Source organism: Puntigrus tetrazona, chromosome 1 (assembly GCF_018831695.1).
Source record: "Puntigrus tetrazona isolate hp1 chromosome 1, ASM1883169v1, whole genome shotgun sequence".
Lineage (NCBI taxonomy): Eukaryota > Metazoa > Chordata > Actinopteri > Cypriniformes > Cyprinidae > Puntigrus > Puntigrus tetrazona.
Window position 1 is genome coordinate 28,929,151 of NC_056699.1, and position 24,642 is coordinate 28,953,792.

Here is a 24,642-nt window from a genome sequence, read left to right on the forward strand (position 1 = left end):
GCCATGTGTTCCCCGGCCGTCCATGTAAAGGAAACATGATTCATCAGACCAGATCACCTTCTTTCATTGCTCTTTTATCCAGTTCTGATGCTCACGAGCCCACTGTTGATGTTATCAGAGGTGATCACACGGGCTATCCTTGACCGCTGTTCCCTCTATAGATCGCTTTGAATAGATCCTGACCGCTGCAGACCGGTAATAAAACGTAACTTATTTAAAGGTTGTGAGTCAGAAGTTACTTACTAGACCTTTTCTTACTAATGTAAAAAAAGGTTTTATTATTGGTTTTCCAAACACTCTAACCCTATCAGAAACCAAAAGGCAACAATTTGATTGGGTTTCATTGCAACAAGTTCATTTAATCAAGGAAGATCTTTTCTCAGAATGTTATTAGCTCCATCTCTGTTCTCAAAGAAATGTATGTTCTGGATGGAAAAGTGTTTTTGTAGCAGGCGTTCTTACTACTTTAATGTGCAGATGGGTGCATGATATTGAATTAAAATGTATGTTTATGGCCACTCATGGGAACACAAAACATAAATCATCCACGGCTTCTCTTAGCAGTAATTTAATATTTGTTGAAAAACATAGCAGTACCACATCAGGGCCAAAATTTACCCTTATTTCAAGTACAAAAGTAACAGCAAAAAACCTTTTCTACAAAAGATACAAAACCTATGTGTAAAATAAAACATTTGTGTCTTATCATATTTCATTACACATACAATAGAGAGATAGTCAGAACAAATGCATCGCAGAAGCAAGGAGTTTAAAACGTTTGCATTCGATTTGTCTTCTTACAAAATCACATTGTTCTCAAAACTAAAGCCCGAACTATGCTTTCGTTCTGAGAAAAAAGGTTTTTCATAAATATGATTTAGGGATTTAAGCGTACAGCACTCTACGGTCAAATGGGAGCGTACACACGCTTTATAAATGAGGCCCCAGATGACCAAAAAACTTGTGTATACTCTTTAAAACTGAACGCAGAAGATTGTGTGAATCTTCTCTGAAGAAGAGTTTTTATGGCCTCTTTAGAAATACTGCTCAATAAATTATTGAAACGTTTTGTTCATTTGTTTGGACACAGCGGTTCAGAGCGAGTACCAGACTGCCAGAGTTACATGATTTCACATCTAAATATTTAGACATTTCGGTGGTTTCCGATTCAGAGCCACTGAACTTGTGTCTATGACGTTTATGAAATTGCAAGGAAAAATAGCAGTTTATCATCTTTTATTGGTTTTGTTTATTAGGTGATTGGTTAATCTCATTTGTCTTTGCAATGTTTGTTTGGCCTGGGTTTCCGTTGCGTTTACGCTGTACTGACCAGCTGTTTCTTGCGCTTCTAAACACTGAATCATTTTGCAATGCAATTGGTTCTGTTCTCCCTCAAAGCTTTTTGTGTAAAAACCAAAGTATACTCAGGGTTTCAGGAAGATCAATCTAAAGGTGCATTTCGCTGTTTATTTGCATCCATCTGTGAAAACTAATTGGACAAATGCTAAATCTGTTTATCTCTCTGTGATATTATAGTATCAGGAACGGTATTTTCATTTGTTACGCTGTATTTGTCACCTGCTCTGTGGCTGGCACGATTAAAATATCTTTATGAATCAAGTACCTCTCATCTCTTTCCAAACAGCTTAAAGACGTAAAGTGGCATGTAAGTGCAGATTATAAAAACACAATGTTTTGTGATTGATAATCGACTAAAAGGCTTCAGAGAACACAACCTCTTTCGTAAGGCAGATCGGAGGTGAGTTCTTCAGATATCTTCACAACATTTTCACATATAAGCAAATAAAAGCTGCCTTTTACATGTAATATAAGACGTTTTCCACCTAAAGGCACGATAAAGAACAGCCGAAGTGCCTCCAAAGTCCATTAAACAAAGAAAACGGCACTACAGCTGTAATTGATTGATCTGTTTTAGCCAATATGCTTTGCATCTAGGTCGTGTGATGAGTCGAGACCTGAAATTCTTGCTTAACAGAGAGAAAGAAAGCAGTCGCAGATCCTTCGATGGCGAGGAGTCCCTTGTGCCGCAGGATAAAAGCTCTGTAAGACATCTGTAAAGGTCAAACATCTAGAAGGATCCTCCAGGACTGACCGCCGCTCTATATCTTGGACTCTCCTGTGGTCTGATTGCTCCGTAGAGGTTGCTGTAAAGGTCAGAGGACAAGTTTAGAAGCGGAACCGCATTCCAGCGAGGCACTGAGAACGTTTGGGGAACAGTCAAACTGAAAAGATTTCAGTTGGCAACAACTGAGTGTAAATAATCATCAAAAAATCACAATTCTTCAAAAATCAGTCAACTTTTTAATACTTAGTAAATGTTTAAATGGTCTCCTCTCTCTAGAGTTATTCTAGCTGACACTGAAATGATTTAAATGTGAATGTTTTTCATTTTATTGACATGTTTATGCAGTTTAAATCTGATTGATTGATTACATGAGACATGATTCATTTCAGTAAGTTATACTGATTCTTTCACCAAATTCCTCTGATGTTTATTCTGTGCTATAACTCAAGAGAAAGAGATGATCATTCTCATGCCACTTAGGCATACATTTGTCATGCCACATTAAAGAGAGGCAAAACTGTATTTATTTCTTGAACATAATTTTGAGACATAATAAAGGTGTTTTTATTATTGAAATAGACACCAAATGTTGTAATTAGAACGTTATTTAAAAGGATACAAACCAGGTTAATACAGCATTCTACTATCCATATTGCAATCTAACATCCTTTGAACATTTATTTGTAATAATCCAAGAACATTAGCATTGACCTTCAGGAAATACCAGTGAGGTTGTAAAGAACCGCGCCTCTGTGGCTCTCTCCGACGGCCACCGGAGGGAACCCTCCCCAGAATATTAGTCCCCGGAACTACGTTTCCCATCATGCCTCTTTCCAGCTCTAATTACCTGCCCAGGTGTACCTTGTTTAGACTGCTATTTAAGCTGCAACCAGCCAGAACTCTTTGCAAAGTCTTATCCTTGTGCCGGCTGGTAATTCTGAGTGTTCGTACCATTGTTGTCTTCTCGTGTTCGACCTTGTTCCGTGGTTTTGTTTTGCCGATTGTTTGCTGCCTACCTATTGCCTGTACCTCGACTCTGATTCTGTCTGCCTGCCTCGACCATTGCCTGACTCTGTTTCCGACCCTGCCTGTCCTGTGTTATTCCAGCTATTGTTACTGAACTTTGTCTGTTTAACTATTCTCATTAAAGAGCTCGCGAATGGATCCGAACGCTTTTGACTCCTCATTACAAAGGTCATAAGGCATGTTTTTATGTTGAAGGGTTAGTTCACCTGAGAATGAAAATGCTATTATTAATTACTCACTTTCATACCCATAAGACCTCAAATTAAGATATTTCTGATGAAATCGGAAAGCCATCCGATCCTCTGTAGACAGCGACACAACTCAAATGATCCAGCGCCAGAAACGTAGGATGTGACATCAGTATCTCAAAAATAAAACTAACATTATTTACTTAACCATTCTTCTCCTCTGAGTTACGTTTTCCGGCATGGAGAGTTATTTTGTTTGCCAAAAATGAACAAAGGTTTTATGGGTTTGGAACGGCATGAGGGTGGAGTAATAATGACAGAATATTCATTTTGGGGTGAACTAACCTTAATATTTACAAAACCATTAAAAAACCTTAAAGTAAAGGGTAACATGTTCAACGATGATGTCTAGTCGTGCAGATTTACCTGACTGTTGCTGGACTGATTGGTGCTGAATTCTGAATATTTCTTCTCCTTCCGTGAGCAGATCCTAGTAATCAGCTTGCAGTACTCTTCTCTGACCTACAGGGGGCAACACAAAACACATGAAAACCCACCGAAGCCTCTTGGGCAGAATACAACGACAATGCTTTTAGGGAGATGGAAGTCTGTCCGGTTGACAATTTAGCTGGAGTCCAGACCATAACTCTTTTTTTTGTATTTGTGTGTGTTTTACATACCGGTTTGGACAGGAGGCAGTGCATGAAGAAGATGAGCGCCCCCTGGAGGCTGTTTAAGATGGTGAAGAGGTACAACGCAACTTGAGTTCCTTCTTCCTGGAAGAGGAAGCAGCCGAAAACCCACATCCCTCCAAGAACACACATCTGAGCCACGGCGGTCACCGTAAACCCCCTGAAAAGTCACCAGAAATGGGTTAGTCTCAATGACTGAATGTATTTTGGGCTCGTAAAACAAACACTCACCTGATGTTGCGGAGTTTGGAGAGGTCTGGATTGAGGCTGGCAAACTTTTCAGCCAGTTTCCAGACTGTGATGATGAAGACAAAGCTGTTAAGGATGACGATGATGCAGACTGGCGCAAAGAAGCTCCATATGAAAGAACCGTCAAGAGAAAGCCAACAGCTGGAACAGAAACACACAAAATAACCATCAAACAGCTGGAAACCTCTCACTAACACTGATTTAGAGGCTGTCAAAGAAAGCTGAAACACAAACAGTGCTTCACACAAATTCACACACACTCACTGTCTATCGGTGCCGTATCCCTTTGAGAAGGAGATGGCAGAGATGATGACGATGACGAGAGGGACTCCGTATCCCACCAAACACATGTAGAGATGTTTTAATGTGGTGTGAAACACCAGCACAACCATCCTGTAGAGCTGAACCCCCTCCAGCAGCATCCAGCAGAACGCAGACAAGAAGAAGAAATGAAGCAGACCGGCCACAATCCCACACCCTACCTGAGACAAAAAAAACTACACATTAATGTTGGCTTGACAAAGCCTTTTTTAACTAGTAGAGTCGTTAAGCTTTGCTACTGCTTATGATGATCCCCATATGCAGAAGGTACAAGAAACACACTTTATTCTGGGTGCTGGAGATCCCACAGAGGAAGACGAGGTCTGCGATGAAGAGACAGATGCTCAGATGGAGGTGGATGCTGGTCCGGGTTCCTTTAATGGAGCGGCAGAACTTGAACGTCAAGATACAGAGAAACAAACAGACCAGAGACAGAACTAAACCCACACGAGTGATCAACACCAACTCAAACGAGTCCTGGAGGAGAGGAAGGGGAGAAATCATCACCATTTCATCTAGAGCATTAATTAAATATGTTAAATCCCACTTGTTCTGGCTCACAGATGTACCTGGAGAGGATAGAGAGCCATCAGCACAGCAAAGCTACTGAGATGAGAGCAGGAGCACACTGTGTGAGTGCTGTTAGACTCCGCCCTCACACAGCCCTCATTAGACCACGCCCCCTCATACTCATTCCAGTACACACAGGAGTAAGCCACGCCCCCAGACTCCGCCCTGTCCTGAAGAAGAACGATTGACCGTTCAGAAAACAGACAAAAAACAGGAACTTTTGTTTTTTTTATACATGAAATGTGTGCGTCTCCAGTGGTGTCTTGTGTTGGTCATAAGCTGATATGTCAGTATCTTCACCTCCACGTGTGTAAAGACGAGCGTCACCGGCTCTGACAGATGTTTGGTTTCTGTGTTACTGACGACAGCCGTCACCACTTCAGAGTTGAGCTGATAAGTGACGCTTCTCTCTTCATCGTCTGGTTTCTCACTGTTGACATTATGGAGCAGACCACTTGTGTTCAAATCTTTATAACCGACCAGAGCCACAAACGCAAAACCTGTGAACGAGAGAACAGTTACATCTTGTCATGAAAGTGATGCTTTCACAAGTACGTACTTGTGTGTGCGTGTATATGTACCTGGATATGATTTCCCTACAACTGTTTCCCAGCTGGTTTCAAAGTGGGCGGAGCCTGCACTCAGAGTGACATGCCCACTGGGCGGAGTCTGATTCCGTGCGACTGCAACCTCAGCGACTGTGATTCACATGATCATAAAGAACAACTGCCTTCAGTCTCGATGTAATACTAAAAATGTCTTGTTTTTAATATCTACACCACAGTGTATCTGAACCAGGCTTCTCACAGGTGTTGTGCGTCTCCATCCTGGTCACAGGTTCTCTCAGCTGAGGTCCGATCAGACGCATGCTGTTCTCCACCGCGTCCAGAAACTGACTCAACATCTCGCCGCCAGCAATCTTTCCATCCAACAGCAGCTCGTCGGTGGTGGTGAACACATTCTGTCAAAGGCAGCGAGGTTAATATTAAATACCATGGATGCTCCAGGTCAAAGGGCTCTATCCAGACTTCGTTTCACCTCCAGTAACTGCTCTCCCGTCAGACCGTGACCGTCTGGACCGTGCAGAGACTCACAGCTGCTCCTCAACAGCTCCAGTAAGTTCTTCAACTAGAAGACACGCAGAAACCAAACTCTGATTGCTGAACATCCACCAAGAACTACCAAAAAAATATTCTCGAGGAGTCGTTCTACCTTTCCAGGCGACTCTGCGTCAGACTCAAAGAGGTCGCAGCTCATCTCTGCACACAGTAAAGCGTTTTTAGTTTCGCACATCAGCAGCTACGCCATGAACACACACCTCACACGTGAACTACACACTCACCGATGCATTCTGACTGGTTGTTGCCGTAGTTACTGTAACCCTGGTCACATTTGCAGGTGTAGCTGCCGAAAGTATTGTTGCACTGTGCGTTTCTGCCACAAACATCTGGATTTATACACTCATTGATGTCTGCGAGAGAAAGAAAGCGCATGAAAGCGCATTCCCACGACTATATTTGTCATGAAAAAACATTGGTCTCACTGATAATAGTTCAAAAGAGAAGGAAGCATTCGTGTGTTTTCACACTTGGTCCTTTTCACAGGATTGAGTGCGGTTCGCGGGATTTAAACGCCTAATATTAATTGCCTAATATTACAGTTTGCAGTAAAACTATTTCGTAAACACACCGCCCTAATCTCCAAACCCTTTCTGTATTGTTTGCCTGGTTTGAACTGATGTATTGGATTCGACCCATATCGTTGACTGGATTTCCCCTGTCCTCATTGAAAGACCGGTCTGCCCCTTTGATATTGACCTTCTGCCTGCCTTAACGTTTCTGTTTGATGCTTGTGATTTAAATAAACCAATGCATGTGGATTCAATATCGGCTTCCACCTCCACGGACATATGATACATTTTTTATTATTTAAATTGCATGTTATAAATTAACATCTCTGGAAAATGTAGTGGAGTTTCAAATTAAAACGTGACCAAACAAGTGACCTCATATGAGGACATCGGGACTAAAAGCATGTTTACTACACATTTTGAGAGACATAACAAACAAATAGAGAAAGAAATTATACTTCAATGTTCTGTAAAATATTGTATATTATCATGAAAATCTGGTCATTTATTACTCCCATTATTACAGTAAAATTTGTTACCACAAAAACAGATTAATATGCAAGTTAGATTTAGTTATGGTTGGACGTGACGGCAGACACACGGCGTGTTACGATGACTCAAACACTAGCGTCAGTATTATTAGCAGCAGCAGGACAGATGCTCACCTGTACACGAGTCGTTCTCATGTTTGTGAAACCCAGAAGAACAGTTGCAGAAGAAACTGCCTGGTGTGTTTAAACAGACGCTGTGAACTCCGCACACCGAGGACAAACACTCATCCACATCTGCAGCACGCACACACACACACACACACACACACAGACGTGTTTCATTTAGCCATAATCACAAGTTCACGCAAAGAGTAGTTAAATGGTGGAGGTTAGAGAGACATTGACAGCTGTTTTACGCTGGAAAACACATTTATCAGCTTCATGTGGAAACATCTAAGTGAGCTTTGTTAATGATTGCATCAGCCAGACTGAAAGAGGTTAAGCCAACAGCTATCTCTCTGTGCTTCTGGACGGAAAAATGAGTAGGGTACTGTTTGTGAAGTTTCTTTTCTGTATGGGAAAGCTTAGATAATCTGAAACATTTGTCAAACATCACTGCAGGAGACGCGATATGTCACAATGAAACTCAACTTGATCTACTTCCCGTCTGACAAATGAGCCACCCTTTCTATCAGACGTTTTTACATGTTTTGCAAAGGCAAATGTAATGCTTTCCTTTGCTCTTTGATGAATTAACGATAACTGCATGCAAAGTCGTATTACAATGAGGTGTGGAAGCAGCATGCTGCTGTATAATTGGAGATAGTGGGCGGCAAACATAAATATAATACTCTTCACTGCGAGTTTCAATCAAGCATTGTGAGATAAAAGCTATTTTTTTTCAGTGGCAGAAACGGGCGAACATAGTCCTGAAAGGCAAGCATTAAAAAAAATAATGTTGAAATAAATGATGTGCTTTGAGGACACTCACCTTCACATCCTGCGTCCGTTCTTGTGAGCCGGTATCCATTTCTACACCTGCATTCGTAGGAGCCTACAGTGTTCATACACACCTTATCATCTGAGCATCCATGTGTGTTCATGAAACACTCATTGATATCTGTTGGGGGAAGCGGTGGATATTAGTTACAGTGTTTAAATCAGTCGTATGTCCCATAATCCTCTCTCGTACCCTCGCACTCTCCCGTTATTGCTGTGAAGTTGGCTGTTTTTGACTGAAAGCCTTCATTGCAGGTGCAGTAGTAACTTCCATGTGTATTAAAACACTGAGCGTGTGCTCCACACACATCTGGAATCATCACACACTCATCTGTATCTGTAAGAGAAACATCAGAAGCACCTTTACAAGGTTACACAACAATGCCCTCAATTCACCTTTAAGAGTGTGACAGATACACTGTGCTGAACCAAATACAGTGATCTTTACCAATACAGCTGTTGTTTCTTCTATCGTGTCCAATGTCACATTTATGAGAGTCACTAAACTCCAGGAACAGAGCTGATGAGGAAAAAGACAAAACAAGATCTGTATAATTATCTTCAGAAATCCATAAATCTGTTCATTCTTTCACCCATGCCAAAAGCTCTAATGTCAAGCCATATTAAACCCTTTAATGAAGTGCCAGTCACATCAGACAGAATTAAATGCTTCGAGTAAGCACAACCTACTACTAAGTGTTCATAAGTTTACAAACCCATTTAAATGTTAACAACTGAAAGAGGGATTGTGAAAAGTGTGTGCTATTTTTTTATTTAGTACAGTCCTGAATAAGCCATTTCACATAACAGATGTTTACACATACTTCACAAGACAAAATGAGAAGTGAATTTATAAAATTTACCCCATTCAAAAGTTTACATAACCTTTATTCTTAAAAGTATGTGCAATTTCCTGGATGATTCATATTTTTTTAATATTTTGTGATGGCGGTTAATGAGTGCCTTATTGGTCCTGAGAAGTTCAACTTCGGAAAAATCCTCCAGTTCCTGCACATTTTTTGTTTTTCCAGCATATTCTGCATATTTGATCCCTTTCCAACATTGACGGTATGGTTTTGAAATCCATCGTTTTTAGGGACGTTTCCACCAAATTACAAAAGGTGGAAACGTACTGATGACGAGGAAGGACTCGATGCATTCCACACAATGCATTAAAAGTACTAAATAAAATTCAGTACTATTTATAAAAGGTAACATACAATTATCACGAACGCTCTTATTTTTTTTGAAACGATTAACATTTTACACATTCTGCAAGGGGTGTGTAAACTTATGACACAACTTGTGCACAACTGCATGCATGCAGTTTTATTTGTTAATATTAAATATTAGATATTAAAATACTTCATTATATAGCCTATATCGTGTGCTGCTATAAGATAAGTTTATTAGACTTCTTAGTGTTTGAAATAAAAACGTTTGAATTTTAAGTGTCCTCATTACAATGGCAGATCTAGTTAATGTTATTGATTCAGTAACCGCTTTGATAGTGTCCATTCAGTAAAAGATCCCCCTCATGATTTTTTGTAAATGATGCAGCGCCTTAAAATCCTGTAAAAGCTAAGGAGATTGAAACGAAAACCAATAACTGATACATACGGTTTCTTTCTGCAGAGCAAGAAAGTTGTACAGAGAAACTGAAGTAAAATACAAATGTAAATGTGTCGTACACATTTGCGCCTGTTATTTTGTTTATCAGATCGAGCTGTAAATTTCAACTTACCAATACTAACATTAACTTGACAAGCTCCCACTTTCAAATTAGCAAGATCTCGGGCTTTGCTACTGATTTACCTTCACATTGAACCAATAACAATAATTTGCACTGGACTACTGTTTTTGACTAATTAAAATGAATTGTTAATTCATTGTTTTCAGCTCAATAGCAAGAACCGACTCGTAAGAATCGGATGTGGGCCGTATCTGTGATTCACTAAAAACAACAACACACTTCCTTTAAGAGCCTTTCCTTGTGAATTGGACTATTCTTGTCACACTGTGTTTGTTTTTGGATGCAGCCTACTAGAACAACTCTTTGGAAGCTTAAAATACTTCAGCTCTGCAAACAGAGAGGCAACTTCATCATGTCTACTCCAAGGCACTGTAGTCTGAAAGGTTGCAGGATATAAGCAAATAAGATGCGATCTTCGCGGTGGTGTGGTTAACTTTTGAAACATCTCAGGAGTGCATGTGTGGACTGTTTGCGTTTGCTGGACAGAAATAGACAATATTTCAGAATGTGGACAATACGAGGTAAGTATTGCAAAAATATTGTAACAAACATCTATAAAGACAAAAAGTATTGAAAAATTACAAAAAGTGGGTTTTTAGATGCTTAACATATAACGTGCATGCCTCGTTACGGCTCTTCATCCATGCAGTCTCCACACGAACAAAAACACACTTTCACCCAAATCATTCATCTACCCACACACACGAATGACCCCACTTTGTGTACGTGTTCAGGAAACCACAGGTGCAATAAAAAATGTCCCAAACAAGCTGCAGAACGCCCTGAGGCTGATGTCTCGGGCGATTCTATAAACCAAACGAACACATGAGCAAACAACTCTCAGAATAATCTGTTCATCTACAAAACGAGAGAGCGCTTCACACCATTTTCAGACCTTCTGTTTCTCACCTACTGACTTGTAGCTTGCCACAGAGCTGAAGCACTCTTATTTAAACCATGCAACTCATTTTTGCTTAAATCTGCAATGTTTTTTTTCAGTCTTACATAACAGTGACAAATCTCAGTTGTAAACTGTGAGTGTAAATTGTGAGCGGTATTGTAATATATGTTTGGGTTTCATTTCATTATGCTGCATACATTTGATTTGCTTTGTGTAAGCCTGTGGATTTTCAAACTAATAAAACAAATGGGCCTTGGGTTGTCAGATGCGTTACATTCACACGTCTGCAAAACTCAACAAGCAAAGTGGCATTTGAGGAAGTATTTCAACATCATGTGTCAAGCAGTTTTACGTGGTTAACCAAGTTTTGATTAGCATATTTACCACTCATCTCAACCCTACAACAAGACTTGGAGCATTCTTATTAAGACGTTTCATTTTGGGAAATTAATTTCAGCTTTTACTGTCCTTGTGGGGACATTTGGTCACATATCATTTACGCAAACCGTGACCCACAGACATGGTGCAAAACGAAAGTGAGGGCACCTACACAATGGATTTTACGCTGCGTCAGAAGGGATTTCAGTCTGATGCTGAGGGTAAAACGCAAACGCTTGTGAAACTGAAGCTCCGTCATGGAAGTTGAGAAAACTTTAGTTGCGCTGCACCACTTTCTCATGTACAGAGATATAAGAGAATTACAGAGAAGCTCTTCTGAAATTCCAGTTAGCTGTCTTTTTTTGACAAAAAAAAAAAAGGTTCTTTCATTTTACATCATTAAAATGTTCTTCAAAACTAGTTCCTTGAAAAACTGTTCACTGAAAAGTTCTTTGGGAAACACATCTTTAGCATTGGAAGCTTAAAATTATGAATTTTAAGAGTCAATTCATTGAATTATAGGCAAAGAAATATCTCAAATGTAACTGTTTTCTCAAAATTATTAGTTTTGTGTGTAACTAGAGAAATTGGATGTATGTAATAGATTCCATTCATCCAGCCTGTGTTTCGAATGTAAATGACATAAATCCATGAATTACAACATTTTGTGAAATGGAAAGGTTTCATGTTTAAAGGTTCTTTATGGAACCACAGATGTCAATAACCTTTACTTTAAAGACTGCATTTACTTGGATCCAACATTAACAAACAGGCATGACATATTTAATATACAACATAAAATAAGTTCACTATATAGCTCTATTGACAAAAAAAAACATAGACTGTTTTGATGTAGTTATCTTTCTGGTCTCTGTGTTTTGTCTAAGAAAGAGACTCTTCGTTATGATTCAGTGATGTGAAGAACATGTGCGACGTCTGTCTGGTTTCATGGAGAAACGCTCAAAGAATAGAGTCCTTGTTTAAAACACACACCCTTATATCCTCAAGTCTGACACACATCTGCTCAAATGACCAGTCCAGCTTCAACTTCAAACACATAACGTACTCACCCAAAAGAAGAAGTGCCCGCTTCAGCTCCATGTTTGGAAACACCGTAACTGCTGCCAGTTGTTTATGATATGAATCTGTATTCCAGTAAACCCGTGCCCGACTTTCACTTTATATCCTTCAGGACTTTGAATGCGGTCTCCTCCTCGGCTCTCCTCTGTCTGATAAAAAGCTCTTTAAAATAGATCACTGTCTCTTTTTCTAAAGTTTCCAGACAGTGTCCCAGATGATTCCTCCCTGGGACCTTCTCGTCTTTCACTCTTGGTTCTGCTCTGTTTGTCTTAATCCACGCGGTCGGAGACGTTCCACTATTTTCTCTCCTTCTTTTCCACTGTTCTCGTCCGTTATTCAGTCTTCACCCTTTAGATGTGTGCTGCTACTGAGCGAGAATCAGCTATTCATGACCGACACACCCCCTGGAGAGACATCCCTGAGAGAGAGAGAGAGAGAGAGAGAGAGAGAGAGAGAGAGAGAGAGAGAGAGAGAGAGAGAGAGAGAGAGAGAGAGAGAGAGAGAGAGAGTTGTTTCTCTGAGAGAGCAGCTCATGTTGATCTCATATATATCTCATATATATATATATATATATATATATATATATATATATATATATATATATAAATATATATATATATATCAAACTCCCGCTCTTTCTTTGGAACGTTTCCCTCCATTTTCAAAATTTCAAGTCAACGACTTTTCAAATCCGTTATTTTTTCCTGTTAAATGTAAAAACGCACAGGATTAACTAACTTGAAACGTGGCATTATTATTTTAATTTAATTCCATTCTTTTTACTTTCACCGCATTTCCAGTCTTGTTTTGGTCTGTCGTTCTCCCAGGGCTCTGACGGACTCATATCAGAGAAAAGGGGGGTTTTGGACTCGTTTCACTCACAATGGGGACCGCTGACGCCGGTGACGTCACATCCCGGGTTGCACAAGAGCAATTGTGCCAACACAAACATTAGGAAATATATGTTACTGTTCTGTTTATATAATATATGAACAAGCTGCCAGTTCGGATCTGACTTTCAGGTCAAACTGAGAATATGAGCACCATTATAGCGGAATATTCACACACGGTCTCTATAAATGGGCTACTGTGGACTCAAATTACAGTGCTCTCACACACACACACACACACACACACACACACACACACACACACACACACACACACACACACACACACTCTACTGTTGTGACGGACTGTTGGGAAATGATGTTGTATTCCCTACACACACACAAAGCACTGGGTCATGGGAAAGGTCAGAAAGAAAGACACAGAATTTTAACTTATTTTAAATAATTATTAAATCAATCACTTGGCTGGCCTCTCTCTCTCTCTCTCTGTGTGTGTGTGTGTGTGTGTGTGTGTGTGTGTGTGTGTGTGGAGAAGAGAAGCAGACTAAACACACATGGAATGGCATGTAAAGCCGGAAGCATCAGCTGATGTTTTGTTGATATTTATTTGATGTATGAAGAGCGTTCATCATCTGCTAGCCTACATCTTCACCACTGGTTTTAGCATTTCAAGTCTTACAACAAGCCTATAGAAACAGAGATTCGTCAGATTTGTCGTGTAAGTAAAGCACATTCGAAATGAAATGACAGAGAGCTACGCACCAAAAAAAGAACCACACAAAAAGGTCGCTTTCTGAATTATATTGGTGAAGAAAAAAGAGGAAGTGGTCATTCAAACATGAAATAATCAAAATAACAGCTGATCCGTTCTCCAGAAAGCTGATGACATCATGGGCCAATGAGACGTTTATTCATCAGTCAGACAGAAACGCGTCTCTGTGCACGAAAACAGAATATAATGCCTGTATTAAGAAATATTTCATTTTAAGCATGCATTAGCAGCTTCAGCAGAACAAGCACTGAATACTCACCACTGCATTCTGACTGGTCGTTGCCATAGTTACTGTAACCCTGGTGACATCTGCAGCTGTAGCTGCCGGGATGATTGTCGCAGTCCGCGTTTGCGCCACAAACATCTGGATCTGAACACTCGTCGATATCTGAGAGAGATATCCACCTTAATATCAGACAAGTTTTAATGCAATGTGAAGACATTAGCGGTAACGGTTAACGCTAACTGCATGCAAAGTCCTGTTATAATCATGCGGAGAAGTGTAGAATTGAGTACAGCGAGCTGCTGTTTCATCCCAAACAAAGTCCATCATTAACAGTACTGAGCTGCCGGCAAGATCCCATTCTGTCAACTTATTATGCATGCTTAAAAATGCTAAACGCATCATTTAGATCTTGGATGGCTATAATCAGGGTAGAAATCATCCAGGGCTTTGGGGGGGGGACGCAACAAAAATGTCTTAATGTTTTTATCCGTTATCTAGAATTGATCAGTGCTGGGGGTATTTAGATATGGATTCATGCACTGCTTCAACTAGCTGGCACCATACATGTGCCATTTCAGTAAAAACAAGGCTAGCATTGAAATAAAGTCATTTCTGAAACCGATTTTAATGGTATGCTTTGAGGACACTCGCCTTCACATCCTGCGTCCGTTCTTGTGAGCTGGTATCCATTTCTACACCTGCATTCGTAGGAGCCTAAAGTGTTCATACACACCTTATCATCTGAGCATCCATGTGTGTTCATGAAACACTCATTGATATCTGTTGGGGGAAGCGGTGGATATTAGTTACAGTGTTTAAATCAGTCGTATGTCCCATAATCCTCTCTCGTACCCTCGCACTCTCCCGTTATTGCTGTGAAGTTGGCTGTTTTTGACTGAAAGCCTTCATTGCAGGTGCAGTAGTAACTTCCATGTGTATTAAAACACTGAGCGTGTGCTCCACACACATCTGGAATCATCACACACTCATCTGTATCTGTAAGAGAAACATCAGAAGCACCTTTACAAGGTTACACAACAATGCCCTCAATTCACCTTTAAGAGTGTGACAGATACACTGTGCTGAACCAAATACAGTGATCTTTACCAATACAGCTGTTGTTTCTTCTTTCGTGTCCAATGTCACATTTATGAGAGTCACTAAACTCCAGGAACAGAGCTGATGAGGAAAAAGACAAAACAAGATCTGTATAATTATCTTCAGACTCTCTGACTGCTTGATTGTTGTGAAAGAGTTATTCTGATGCACTGAAAGACAACAAGAAATATAAATGCATGTATGTGTGAAGACAGAATGTTGCTTTAGAGACCCTACATCCTGACTTCTAAGAAGATGAATTGCATGAATTACTGGTGCCTTAAATAGGGGGAAATTTTGAATATGCATATGAGGAAGAAGCACCCTGATTAAAGTAAATATCTATTATTATTATTATTATTAATAGATAAAAAATGTATTGTACTAAACTATTTCCATTGGTGCTTTTCTGGAGATCAAAATAATTCATATTTCTTTTAACATCATCATTATTGAAGTCACTCAAGTTATTTTAGCATGAACTTTGCAGTGCATTATGGGTATTCCCTAAATGGGAAAATGACTTGTAGGCAGCACCGATGCATTATATTTAGAAAGGCCCGTGGAACAGAAGACCTGATATTTGTGAAAATTCATTTTGACAAGCAACGTGCATCAGTCGTCCACTGCAGTGCATTGTGGGACTGAAGAAGTGCACTCAATAAAGTCCTCACCACAGCAAACGGTGTGGGATCATTTCCCGCCAAAGGTAGTGCAGTCGAAAAAAAAAATGATGACGCTTGAGCCTGAAACTCGTAGAGCAACATTACGAAAAACAACCACAGAATGTGGAAACAAGATCGAAGAGAATAAACGGCGTCTTGTGTATGACATTATCTTTAACTTGAAGATATTCACTTCACACACATGAAGACCGTGAAGCATCTACTCACCAAAGACCAAAAGTGTCCACTTCAGCTGTGTGTCAGGAAACATCGTAACCGATGCGAGACTCCTGCCTGCTTATGCTTTTATGCTCTGGTTTGTGATTATATCAAATTCCAGTCGTTTAGCCTAGAAACATGGGTCTAGCTGTGGTCTGACTCAGATAAGAGCACGCATTCGTACTGATGAGACATCCTGAGGATGTTTGTTACTTCCGATACTTGCAGGCCAGAGTGAGAATATGAGCATTCATGTTATCTCTGATCTGATCTCTTCTAGCTCCTCTTGACCTTTGACCCCTAACAAGAAGATTATGCTTTATGTTTTTCTGACATGCATTAGTTGGACGTTACATTTTCTACGTTTCTATTCGTTCAAAGAACATTCAGAAGTAACTTTTTTTTTTTTTTAAAAACGTACTTAAAAATCAAACTTAAACCGTATTTTGCTAGCTTGGTTAGACAGTGCACTCAGTCATGGGAAGAATCTGGAAGAAAGACGTGATTTCAGTTTCATTAAGAGCATGCATATATTATCAGGCAGAGAATCGTGGGTCATCTGATGAGCTGTTCGTGACATCAAGACAACAAGTGTCTGACTTCTGTTGTGCTTTCTGATGAAACGTCACATGATCTGACAGACAGAACCGATGAACAGCACAAACAGAGCATGTCCTCTGTCCTTCTGAGCTCCACTTTTATAAAAATATTCATTCGTATTGAGTCAAAATCTAAAAAACTTAACAAAACATTCTTTATTCCACTACAAAGCCTTTTTAGGCAGAAAGCACAGAAGAAGAACATCCCACCTAATTACAGGCAGTGGCTGAAGTAAATGTCCTTTGACTCAGGCTCTTCTATAGTAGGTGAAGTAAATGTGCTCGTGGACCTGAAACTTAAAGAAGTTTCGCTTCTCTTTCTCTCACAAGAGTGTGTTCACCATCTCTTTCCCAGAGAAGCTGCTCAGAAATGCTTCTCCCGTAAAGTTAATAGAATATCCAAAGTGATTTGGTTTGTAAAAATGTGCTTATGCATCCTTTATGGAATGTTTTTCCCCCCGAAACCTTTTAGCTAGCCGTTAATCTAACATTCTTTTAATGTTACTGTTTGCTGTTTCTGCTCAAAAGTTGTTTCTTTTCAGAATGTTCAGAGAAAAACAAATGCAACTTTTTTTTTTTGGTAAATGAAACAAGTGAAACATTCATCAGCTCTTCTGGAGGAACGGTGATTGACGACGTAATCACACAGAAATACATACATAACAGCATATGAAGATTTGTGCTTTGGAAACACAGTTTGTTCCAGGCAGGGTATGTGTGTATGAGCTTTCCACGGCTGCGCATGCTGTCTGTCTGTGTAACGGTCTGTTCCTGTAACCTTATGTGCGTGGGTTCTTTAAAAGCATACAAATGACTCTCCGATGCATCAAAGTGCCACCTTCACTTCCTCTCTTTTTTGTTCGTCTGAGCGGAAACAGTAACCATGGTAACGCACAGTTGATCAATCATGTGACACGGCGCCAACATTCTTTTAGAGAACTGCAGCATCTGCAGCTTAGCTGGAGTGTCACAAAGGGTTGCTTAGCAACATGCAACAACTATAAACAGAATCTGCCTCATTAAATATTCATGAGCGTCACAACCTCACTGTAACGTTTCTGGCTTTTGAGTTTCCATGTTAAACAGATGGGACAGTTATTAAGGTAAATACTTTTTTTAATGTTTATAATGTGATTATCAGTGGAAACCCAAGCCACTCCACCTGTTCCTATAGGAAACTCTCCCAAGTCACTTCCTGCTCAGGCACATTGAGAAACGAGCGACTAACAGTTCCCCTTCCTCTCATGCCATCCATTGTGAACACGGCTGACACGGATCTAAATTTTAGGGTCGGTAAGATTTGTTTTCTGAATTAGATTAATGTTTCTATTAAGAAAAGACACCTGAAATTGATCAAAAATAACAGTACAGAAAAGTAGAATGCTACAAAAGAAAGTTCTGTTTCAAATTTCATCAAAGATTTTCATCATATATTATTATGATTTCTGAAGATCATGTGACACTGAAGACTGGAGTAATGATGCTGTGCATCACAGGAATAATATATATTTTTTATAATTATTATTAAATCAATGCGGTCTCTGTGAGCAGGAGAGTTATTGGTGGTATAAACATCCTTCGGAAGCAGGATTTGGGTCAGTATTAGATTTATATATCACTCAAACTGTTAAGAGTGACCTTATTTAGAGTTAAACGTGTGTGTGTGTGTGTGTGTGTGTGTGTGAGCAGAACAAGCGTTTCTTAACAGACTAATGCAGTGAATATTTTCGTTACAAAAAGCTTTGCCACATTAAAGCTAAAAGGCTCAGAGAGAGTAAAAGTTAAGTGTTCAGTCATCTATTTGTCTTCATGTCTCTCTCTGAAGTGAGGGGGTGAGATTTCAGATGAGCAGATGTTTCCTTTCCAGCGGTTCGGCAGATTGCATGCGTCGGTGTGTGTCTTTGAGAGAGGGGGAAAAAGCACATAATCAATGCAAGACAAGGCCTTTAATATTTTCACGATGTGCCGTGAACAAATGAATGCACATATCAGCAGAAAGTGCTGCCAATGTTATATATCCGAGAGACGGAGATATGAGAGGAGAAGAACAGAGACGGAGATAAAGATGAAGTTGACGTGACCTTTGGGCAGGAAGGGACCAGACACTAATGTTATTACTCTGACCCAGCGGAAATGTTACGAGACAATTGGCCGACTGCAGCTCATTTCTCACGCGTCCATCAGCGGTGAATTATCGAGATACTCACTCCAAATAAATTCTCCAACCGAACAGATCTTGCTGCTGATGTTCTCCGGTGTTTACATGCTTTTGTTTATGTGCTTCAATCTTTTTAATTCCACACAGCTGTGTGTCATTCCATATTTAGTTTGGTCTGTTGGTTTGTATGGCTGTCAATATTGCCATCTAATGGTGATCACATGAAACACACACACACACACACACACACACACACACAGGAGTCATAAGAGCTCATTAGTTCACGGGAAAACCACTGAAGAAAGACAGACTGGACCCGACGGTGTCTAATGCTTTTATCATTGTTCATGTTTTAGCTGTGTGCTTCCTGTTGTTATATCATTAGAAAATATAGTAAGAGCTTTAAAAATTCAGGTTGAATGCCTGGTTGAATGTCTTTAATAATTTAAACAGCTCTGGGTAATAAAACCAAACATTATTCAATGTGTACCTATTCAGAAATATTCTATACTTTTTTTTTATAAGTTGTTTGCTCTTGTTCATGATAGTGAGTTTAAACCATATAAATGTGTTTCATGCTGTGTTTGTCCTCAGATGTTGATCATGGAAGCTCAGGTGGATGTGGTCTGCTGTAAATCAGTAGGAACTGATCTGTCCATGCTGGATATTGAGGATTTGATCACAGAAATCTGTCAGCTGAAGAAAGAGGTGGCGTCACTGGAGGAGAAGCTGAGAGAAAGAGGAGACAAACTCAACAGAGAGGTTCGAGCAGATCTTCATTTCATCTTTAGCTGATAACATGGACTCAACGCTACTTTTACTGATTGTGTTTGTCAAGCTTTTAAGCTTACTTTTAAACTTCAAAAGGCTGTGATTTTATTGGATATACTGTATATGAGTGCTGCACGTTTCGCTGCGAATGGTGTGGGAAGGATTTCTTCACCACTCTTTATAGTATGAGAGCTCATTTGAAGAAAAGCCCCTCCAGTGCAACGACTTTCACAAGTTTTTCAGAAACTCTGTTCACCAGAGGGTCCACACAGGTGAAAAGGCCTCAGTGCGAGAAGAGCCTCACCATTGGATGTCATCTGAAGAGACATCATCTCACACACAGTGATGAGAGACTGCATCAGTGCCCTCAGTGCGAGAAGAGCTTCAGGCAGGGATCTTATCAGAAGAGACATCTACTCACGCACACCAATGAGACGCCTTATCAGTGCTCTCAATGCAAGAAGAGCTTCAGACATGGAATCAGTCTGAAGAACCATCTATTAATGCACAGCAACGAGAGACCGTACCAGTGCTGTGGATGTGGGATAACTTTTACTAACTCAGCTTCTCTGAACTCACACCAAAGAATACTCTCTGACAAATGATATCAGTGTTCACACTGTGAGAAATGTTTCCGTCATTCGACTAATCTGAAAAAACATGAGCGCAGTCACACCAGAGAGTCAATAAAAAAAAGCACCTTGCAGTGTTTTGGGACCATTCTTATTTAATGATTGCAAAAAATAAAATACAATGTCAGTGTAAATTAGTGTAACGCAAATAAAAATACAAGTTTGATTTCTAATTGTCTGTGATTGTCCTTTAGAGATTACTATAGGCTGCTATGTGTTGCTGAAGAAATCATTGCAGTCTTATTTTTATGCACAGTTGGAAATGAGGACAGGATTTTCAAATACACATATAAACTGTAGAACTTTATAGCTATTAATAGTAACCCAGGGTTATGTGTGAGATGCATATACATTAAAAATCATTTACATTAAATAATAATCATATTTTTTCAATCACACACAGCTTTACTGCGCTCCTCTGATATTCGCGCGCTTTCCGCAAACGCGCGTAATTCAAAACTTAACTGTCATCATTTAGCGGCTGACGAAATATCAAATGTCTTTATTGAATACTTTCTCCAGGATATGTAAGAATATCCGTCAGCAACACCACAGAAATACTTTGGTATTTTTAATAAGACAAAGCTTTCGAACAATGTCGGTTTCTGTCTGAAGGAGGCGCTACGACTTTCTTTAGTCCTCCCGATTAAACCACAGAAGAAAGAAAGCCTGGCGCACAGGAGGTAGATGTTTAGTCTGTTTTTCCCTATTCATGTGTTTTAGCTGTATATGTGCACGTTGTTGTTATTTTTTGTGTCTGTGTTTCATTGAGCTCGAGTTAAGCCTTCTCTCGTCCTCTCGTTATGAACAATGATCGTGGATCTTTACAGTAAACACAACACATATCCTATTGTTTTACTACAATAGCCACGATATATGTAGTGATCGTTATGTGTAATAACACATGGGTGATTTTCGATGATAGACGCTTTAAGGTTCTCACAGTTTGGCGAGAATTTAGCTGGTATTCATATAATATTTGGCAATATTCCTGCTCTGTGCTGGTTTAATGTTGAAATGAAACAAGCACTCCTAAAACGTCTGCTTATTAAAAAACAATAAATGAACATTCTACATCAGTGTCTGTTTATTATAAACCGTTTGTCCTCAGATGTTGATCATGGAAGCTCAGGTGGATGTGGTCTGCTGTAAATCAGTAGGAACTGATCTGTCCATGCTGGATATTGAGGATTTGATCACAGAAATCTGTCAGCTGAAGAAAGAGGTGGCGTCACTGGAGGAGAAGCTGAGAGAAAGAGGAGACAAACTCAACAGAGAGGTTCGAGCAGATCACACTACATTTCATGCTTCAGGTCAATCCAACCAAGTTTTGTTAGTGTCTCTCAAATTAAGTCGGTAGCAAAATATGGCAACTGGTCATCAATATAAGCACTACAGATTGCATAAGATACTATTTTGGAACTTTGAATCATACCATGACGTATTCTAAACTTATTAATGTGGCACTTAACTAAATCGTCTTCAACCAGCCACAACTGACTAGAGGTAACTGCTGAGTAATGAGGTTAATATCAACAGGTTTTTTAAAATCATATTTATTTGTGATGTGTTTGTTAGGATCTGGAGAAGGTATCAGTGCGTGCAAGTCATAGGACAAAAGCTCACAATCATGAATCCACCGACCAATCCCCCGACAGTAACGCTGGAGATCAGCAGACGCTGAAGATGTGCTCCGTCAAACTGGTGGACTGCAGGAACCTGATCCAGAGCAGAGAGGAAGAACGACAACACAGCGACGAGGAGGAGCAGGATGAAGATTGGATTAATGGTGATGAAGATGTTGAAATTGATGATGGGACAGAAGCTCAGGATCCAGTCTGGAACGTCATCGATCAGGGATCCAGAGACACACAGGACTCAGAGCTCAGCCTCATTTTACTCTGTTATACTGACACTCAGGATCATGAATCCACCGATCAAACCTCCGACTGTAACGCTGGAGAACAGCAGACGCTGAAGATGTGCTCCGTCAAACTGGTGGACTGCAGGAACCTGATCCAGAGCAGAGAGGAAGAACACAGCAACGAGGAGGAAGATGATGATAATGGGAATGATGATGATGATGATCAGAATAGGGATGACCCGAATGGTGATGATGGTGATCAGAATAAGAATGACGAAGATCAGAATGATGTTGATGACTTTGTTCCTTCAGGTATGTTTTTTTCCTTTTATGGCCAGATATACAGAATTAATCGTATTTGATTGTCAGGTGTGTCTTGTCACTAAAGCTGGTTCCATGATTAGCAGTAAGTCAGATCAGCTGCTTTCAGGTGGAGCGCTCTTTACCACACAGAGCTGTAGGTCACTAGCAAGCTGGGCAATATCACGTCCGTAATTGAAGGTGATTCGTCTGTGATTATAACCCAGCCATAACTGTCGCTTTGGAGACATCAAAATACCTTGGATTTATTCAGATTCGTTTTCTATTCATACTATTTGGCATGATTTTCAAAGTGTTTTGTAATCTTTCATACAATTGCATTCGTATTTATATTTCCATCATAACATTCAAAAAAACTTTCAGATAATCTCCTTTATTAAATACCATGTGGTGCGACCATTTCAGTACTTTTGAAATCCATTTAATTATAGGATGTTAAATAATATAACAATTTGACAAGGTCCCATTAAACATTAAACAGGTTTGTAACTCATTTAATGTTAGTTTGGTAATTATGCATTTGTTATTATTTATTATATGGGTCCGTGACGAAAAGAGTTGGCAAGATGAAAAATTAAAAACTTGTCTCGTTTTTAAAGCATGCATCAGGTATTTCAAAATGTACACAGTGTTTATGTAATTAATAATTACATATGCAACATTTCGCACATCAGCAACAGCATTAAGACGTATCACAAGTTTAGGTTTATTTTGACTGATCGTCCAGCCCTAGAAGTTAAAGAAGTTAGATATTTATGCCGATTTTGTTCCTTTCAGATGAAATCACTGCTACATCTTCTGATGGAGAAATTGCCTCCACATCCAAGGAGCGATGGACGTTCAGCAAACGGGCTCATTTAGTGAGAAGAAACGAAGAACAGAAGATGTACACCTGCCACAAATGCAACATCAGCTTTCCGACATTAAAAGAGAGGAAACGTCATTCAAAAAAGCATGAAAAGAAGAAGGAGTTTCGCTGCGAAGAGTGCGGGAAGGTGTTTTTCACCTTTCCTTACAGTATGAGAGCTCACATGAAGACCCACGAGAAGAAGTCTGTCCCGTGTGACGTGTGTAACAAGCTTTTCCGCAACTTCCACAATCTTGCTGTTCACAAGAGGACGCACACCGGCGAAAAGCCGTTCCAGTGCCCTCAGTGCGAGAAGAGCTTCAGCCAGAAAACGCATCTGAAGAACCATTTACTCATGCACACCAACGAGAGACCGCATCAGTGCCCTCACTGCGAGAAGAGATACAACGTCAGATCAGACCTAAAGAAACACGTGCTCAGGCACGGCGGCGAGAGGCCGCGGAAACAAGTGGCCGAGCACAGCGATCAGAGGACGGGAAAACCTGTTCAGAAGCACAGCGGCGAGAGGCCGTGCCAGTGCGGAGAATGTGGAAAGACCTATAAAAACTCGACGTCTCTGAAGGCCCACCAAAAAACGCACTCCGACAAACCGTATCAGTGCTCGCACTGTGAGAAGCGTTTCAATCATCCCACGCACCGGAAAACCCACGAGCGGATTCACACCGGAGAGAGACCGTACCTGTGCTCCGACTGCGGGAAGAGCTTCGCCAGTTCGGCTTCACACAGGCTTCACCAGAGAACACACACCGGAGAAAGACCGTACTCCTGCAGTGACTGCGGCAAGAGCTTTTATAAGATGAGTGACTTAAAAATACACCGCAGGACTCATACAGGAGAAAAACCTTTTAAATGCTCGCACTGCGGCAAGACTTTTACCCGAGCAAGTGCCAAGAATCTCCACGAAAGACGTCATACGGGAGAGAAACCCTTCTGCTGCTCCATCTGCGGCGAGAGATTCGCCTTTAAATGGCTTTTTGAGACGCACCAGAAGAAACACGCTGCTCCAGAATCATCATAGCTTCATCATTAGTCCTTAATTAGGAGAAAAACACCTTGTGTTGTTACCAGAACATTACTTTATGGCTGTAAGAAAATCCTTGTAATTGTGTAAATTAAATGCGGTACATTGCGATTAAAAATAGCTCGTGTTACTGTTTTGTCTCGGGTGTTTGTGGTTGACTTGCTTCATTTCTTCCTCTTGTAGACAATAATACAGTAATATTGTGAATGGTTA

The 24,642-nt window shown here is 40.2% G+C and overlaps 3 protein-coding genes across 4 annotated transcripts; 1 reads left to right on the plus strand and 2 right to left on the minus strand.

The window, feature by feature from the left end:
- Positions 1 to 552: 552 nt before the first annotated feature.
- Positions 553 to 12,764, minus strand: LOC122357989 (adhesion G protein-coupled receptor E5). 2 transcript variants are annotated; one of them, XM_043257734.1, is made up of 18 exons: positions 12,355 to 12,763; positions 8,701 to 8,772; positions 8,446 to 8,589; positions 8,245 to 8,373; positions 7,428 to 7,547; positions 6,475 to 6,603; positions 6,345 to 6,391; positions 6,171 to 6,260; positions 5,940 to 6,093; positions 5,714 to 5,830; positions 5,433 to 5,632; positions 5,132 to 5,302; positions 4,845 to 5,039; positions 4,506 to 4,723; positions 4,224 to 4,382; positions 3,981 to 4,152; positions 3,727 to 3,822; positions 553 to 2,165 (listed from the first exon to the last, which is right to left on the minus strand). In XM_043257734.1, the coding sequence occupies exons 1-18, from the start codon at positions 12,383 to 12,385 to the stop codon at positions 2,121 to 2,123; spliced, it is 2,289 nt and encodes a 762-aa protein (XP_043113669.1). In that variant the 5' UTR covers positions 12,386 to 12,763; the 3' UTR covers positions 553 to 2,120. The 2 variants fall into 2 exon arrangements, with proteins under 2 accessions (XP_043113669.1, XP_043113751.1); XM_043257816.1 differs by lacking the exon at positions 7,428 to 7,547 and having other exon boundaries at positions 12,355 to 12,764.
- A 1,073-nt stretch (positions 12,765 to 13,837) lies between these two features.
- LOC122324333 (adhesion G protein-coupled receptor E1-like) lies at positions 13,838 to 15,460 on the minus strand. The gene is made up of 5 exons (XM_043218715.1): positions 15,321 to 15,460; positions 15,066 to 15,209; positions 14,865 to 14,993; positions 14,247 to 14,375; positions 13,838 to 14,151 (listed from the first exon to the last, which is right to left on the minus strand). Exons 2-5 carry the CDS (start codon positions 15,190 to 15,192, stop codon positions 14,123 to 14,125), a joined length of 414 nt encoding a protein of 137 aa, XP_043074650.1. The 5' UTR covers positions 15,193 to 15,209; positions 15,321 to 15,460; the 3' UTR covers positions 13,838 to 14,122.
- Positions 15,461 to 18,054: 2,594 nt separating this feature from the next.
- LOC122359017 (oocyte zinc finger protein XlCOF22-like) lies at positions 18,055 to 24,565 on the plus strand. The gene is made up of 4 exons (XM_043259149.1): positions 18,055 to 18,083; positions 19,547 to 19,714; positions 21,934 to 22,531; positions 23,318 to 24,565. The coding sequence occupies exons 2-4, from the start codon at positions 19,547 to 19,549 to the stop codon at positions 24,424 to 24,426; spliced, it is 1,875 nt and encodes a 624-aa protein (XP_043115084.1). The 5' UTR covers positions 18,055 to 18,083; the 3' UTR covers positions 24,427 to 24,565.
- The last annotated feature ends 77 nt before the right edge of the window (positions 24,566 to 24,642 follow it).

What these genes read in the sequence shown, in the direction of transcription:
- LOC122357989 (XM_043257734.1), bottom strand. Translation starts at nt 12,385, where the DNA reads ATGGAGCTGAAGCGGGCACTTCTTCTTTTGG. An exon ending in TGAGAACGACTCGTGTACAG is followed by an intron (nt 6,604 to 7,427) that starts GTGAGCATCTGT and finishes TTTCTCTCGCAG; the next exon opens with ACATCAATGAGTGTATAAAT. An exon ending in GATGGAGACGCACAACACCT is followed by an intron (nt 5,831 to 5,939) that starts GTGAGAAGCCTG and finishes TGTGAATCACAG; the next exon opens with TCGCTGAGGTTGCAGTCGCA.
- LOC122324333 (XM_043218715.1), bottom strand. Translation starts at nt 15,192, where the DNA reads ATGATTCCAGATGTGTGTGGAGCACACGCTCAGTGTTTTAATACACAT. An exon ending in AATAACGGGAGAGTGCGAGG is followed by an intron (nt 14,994 to 15,065) that starts GTACGAGAGAGG and finishes TTCCCCCAACAG; the next exon opens with ATATCAATGAGTGTTTCATG. An exon ending in AACGGACGCAGGATGTGAAG is followed by an intron (nt 14,376 to 14,864) that starts GCGAGTGTCCTC and finishes TATCTCTCTCAG; the next exon opens with ATATCGACGAGTGTTCAGAT.
- LOC122359017 (XM_043259149.1), top strand. Translation starts at nt 19,547, where the DNA reads ATGTTGATCATGGAAGCTCAGGTGGATGTGGTCTGCTGTAAATCAGTA. An exon ending in GAGACAAACTCAACAGAGAG is followed by an intron (nt 19,715 to 21,933) that starts GTTCGAGCAGAT and finishes TGTGTTTGTTAG; the next exon opens with GATCTGGAGAAGGTATCAGT. An exon ending in TGATGACTTTGTTCCTTCAG is followed by an intron (nt 22,532 to 23,317) that starts GTATGTTTTTTT and finishes TGTTCCTTTCAG; the next exon opens with ATGAAATCACTGCTACATCT.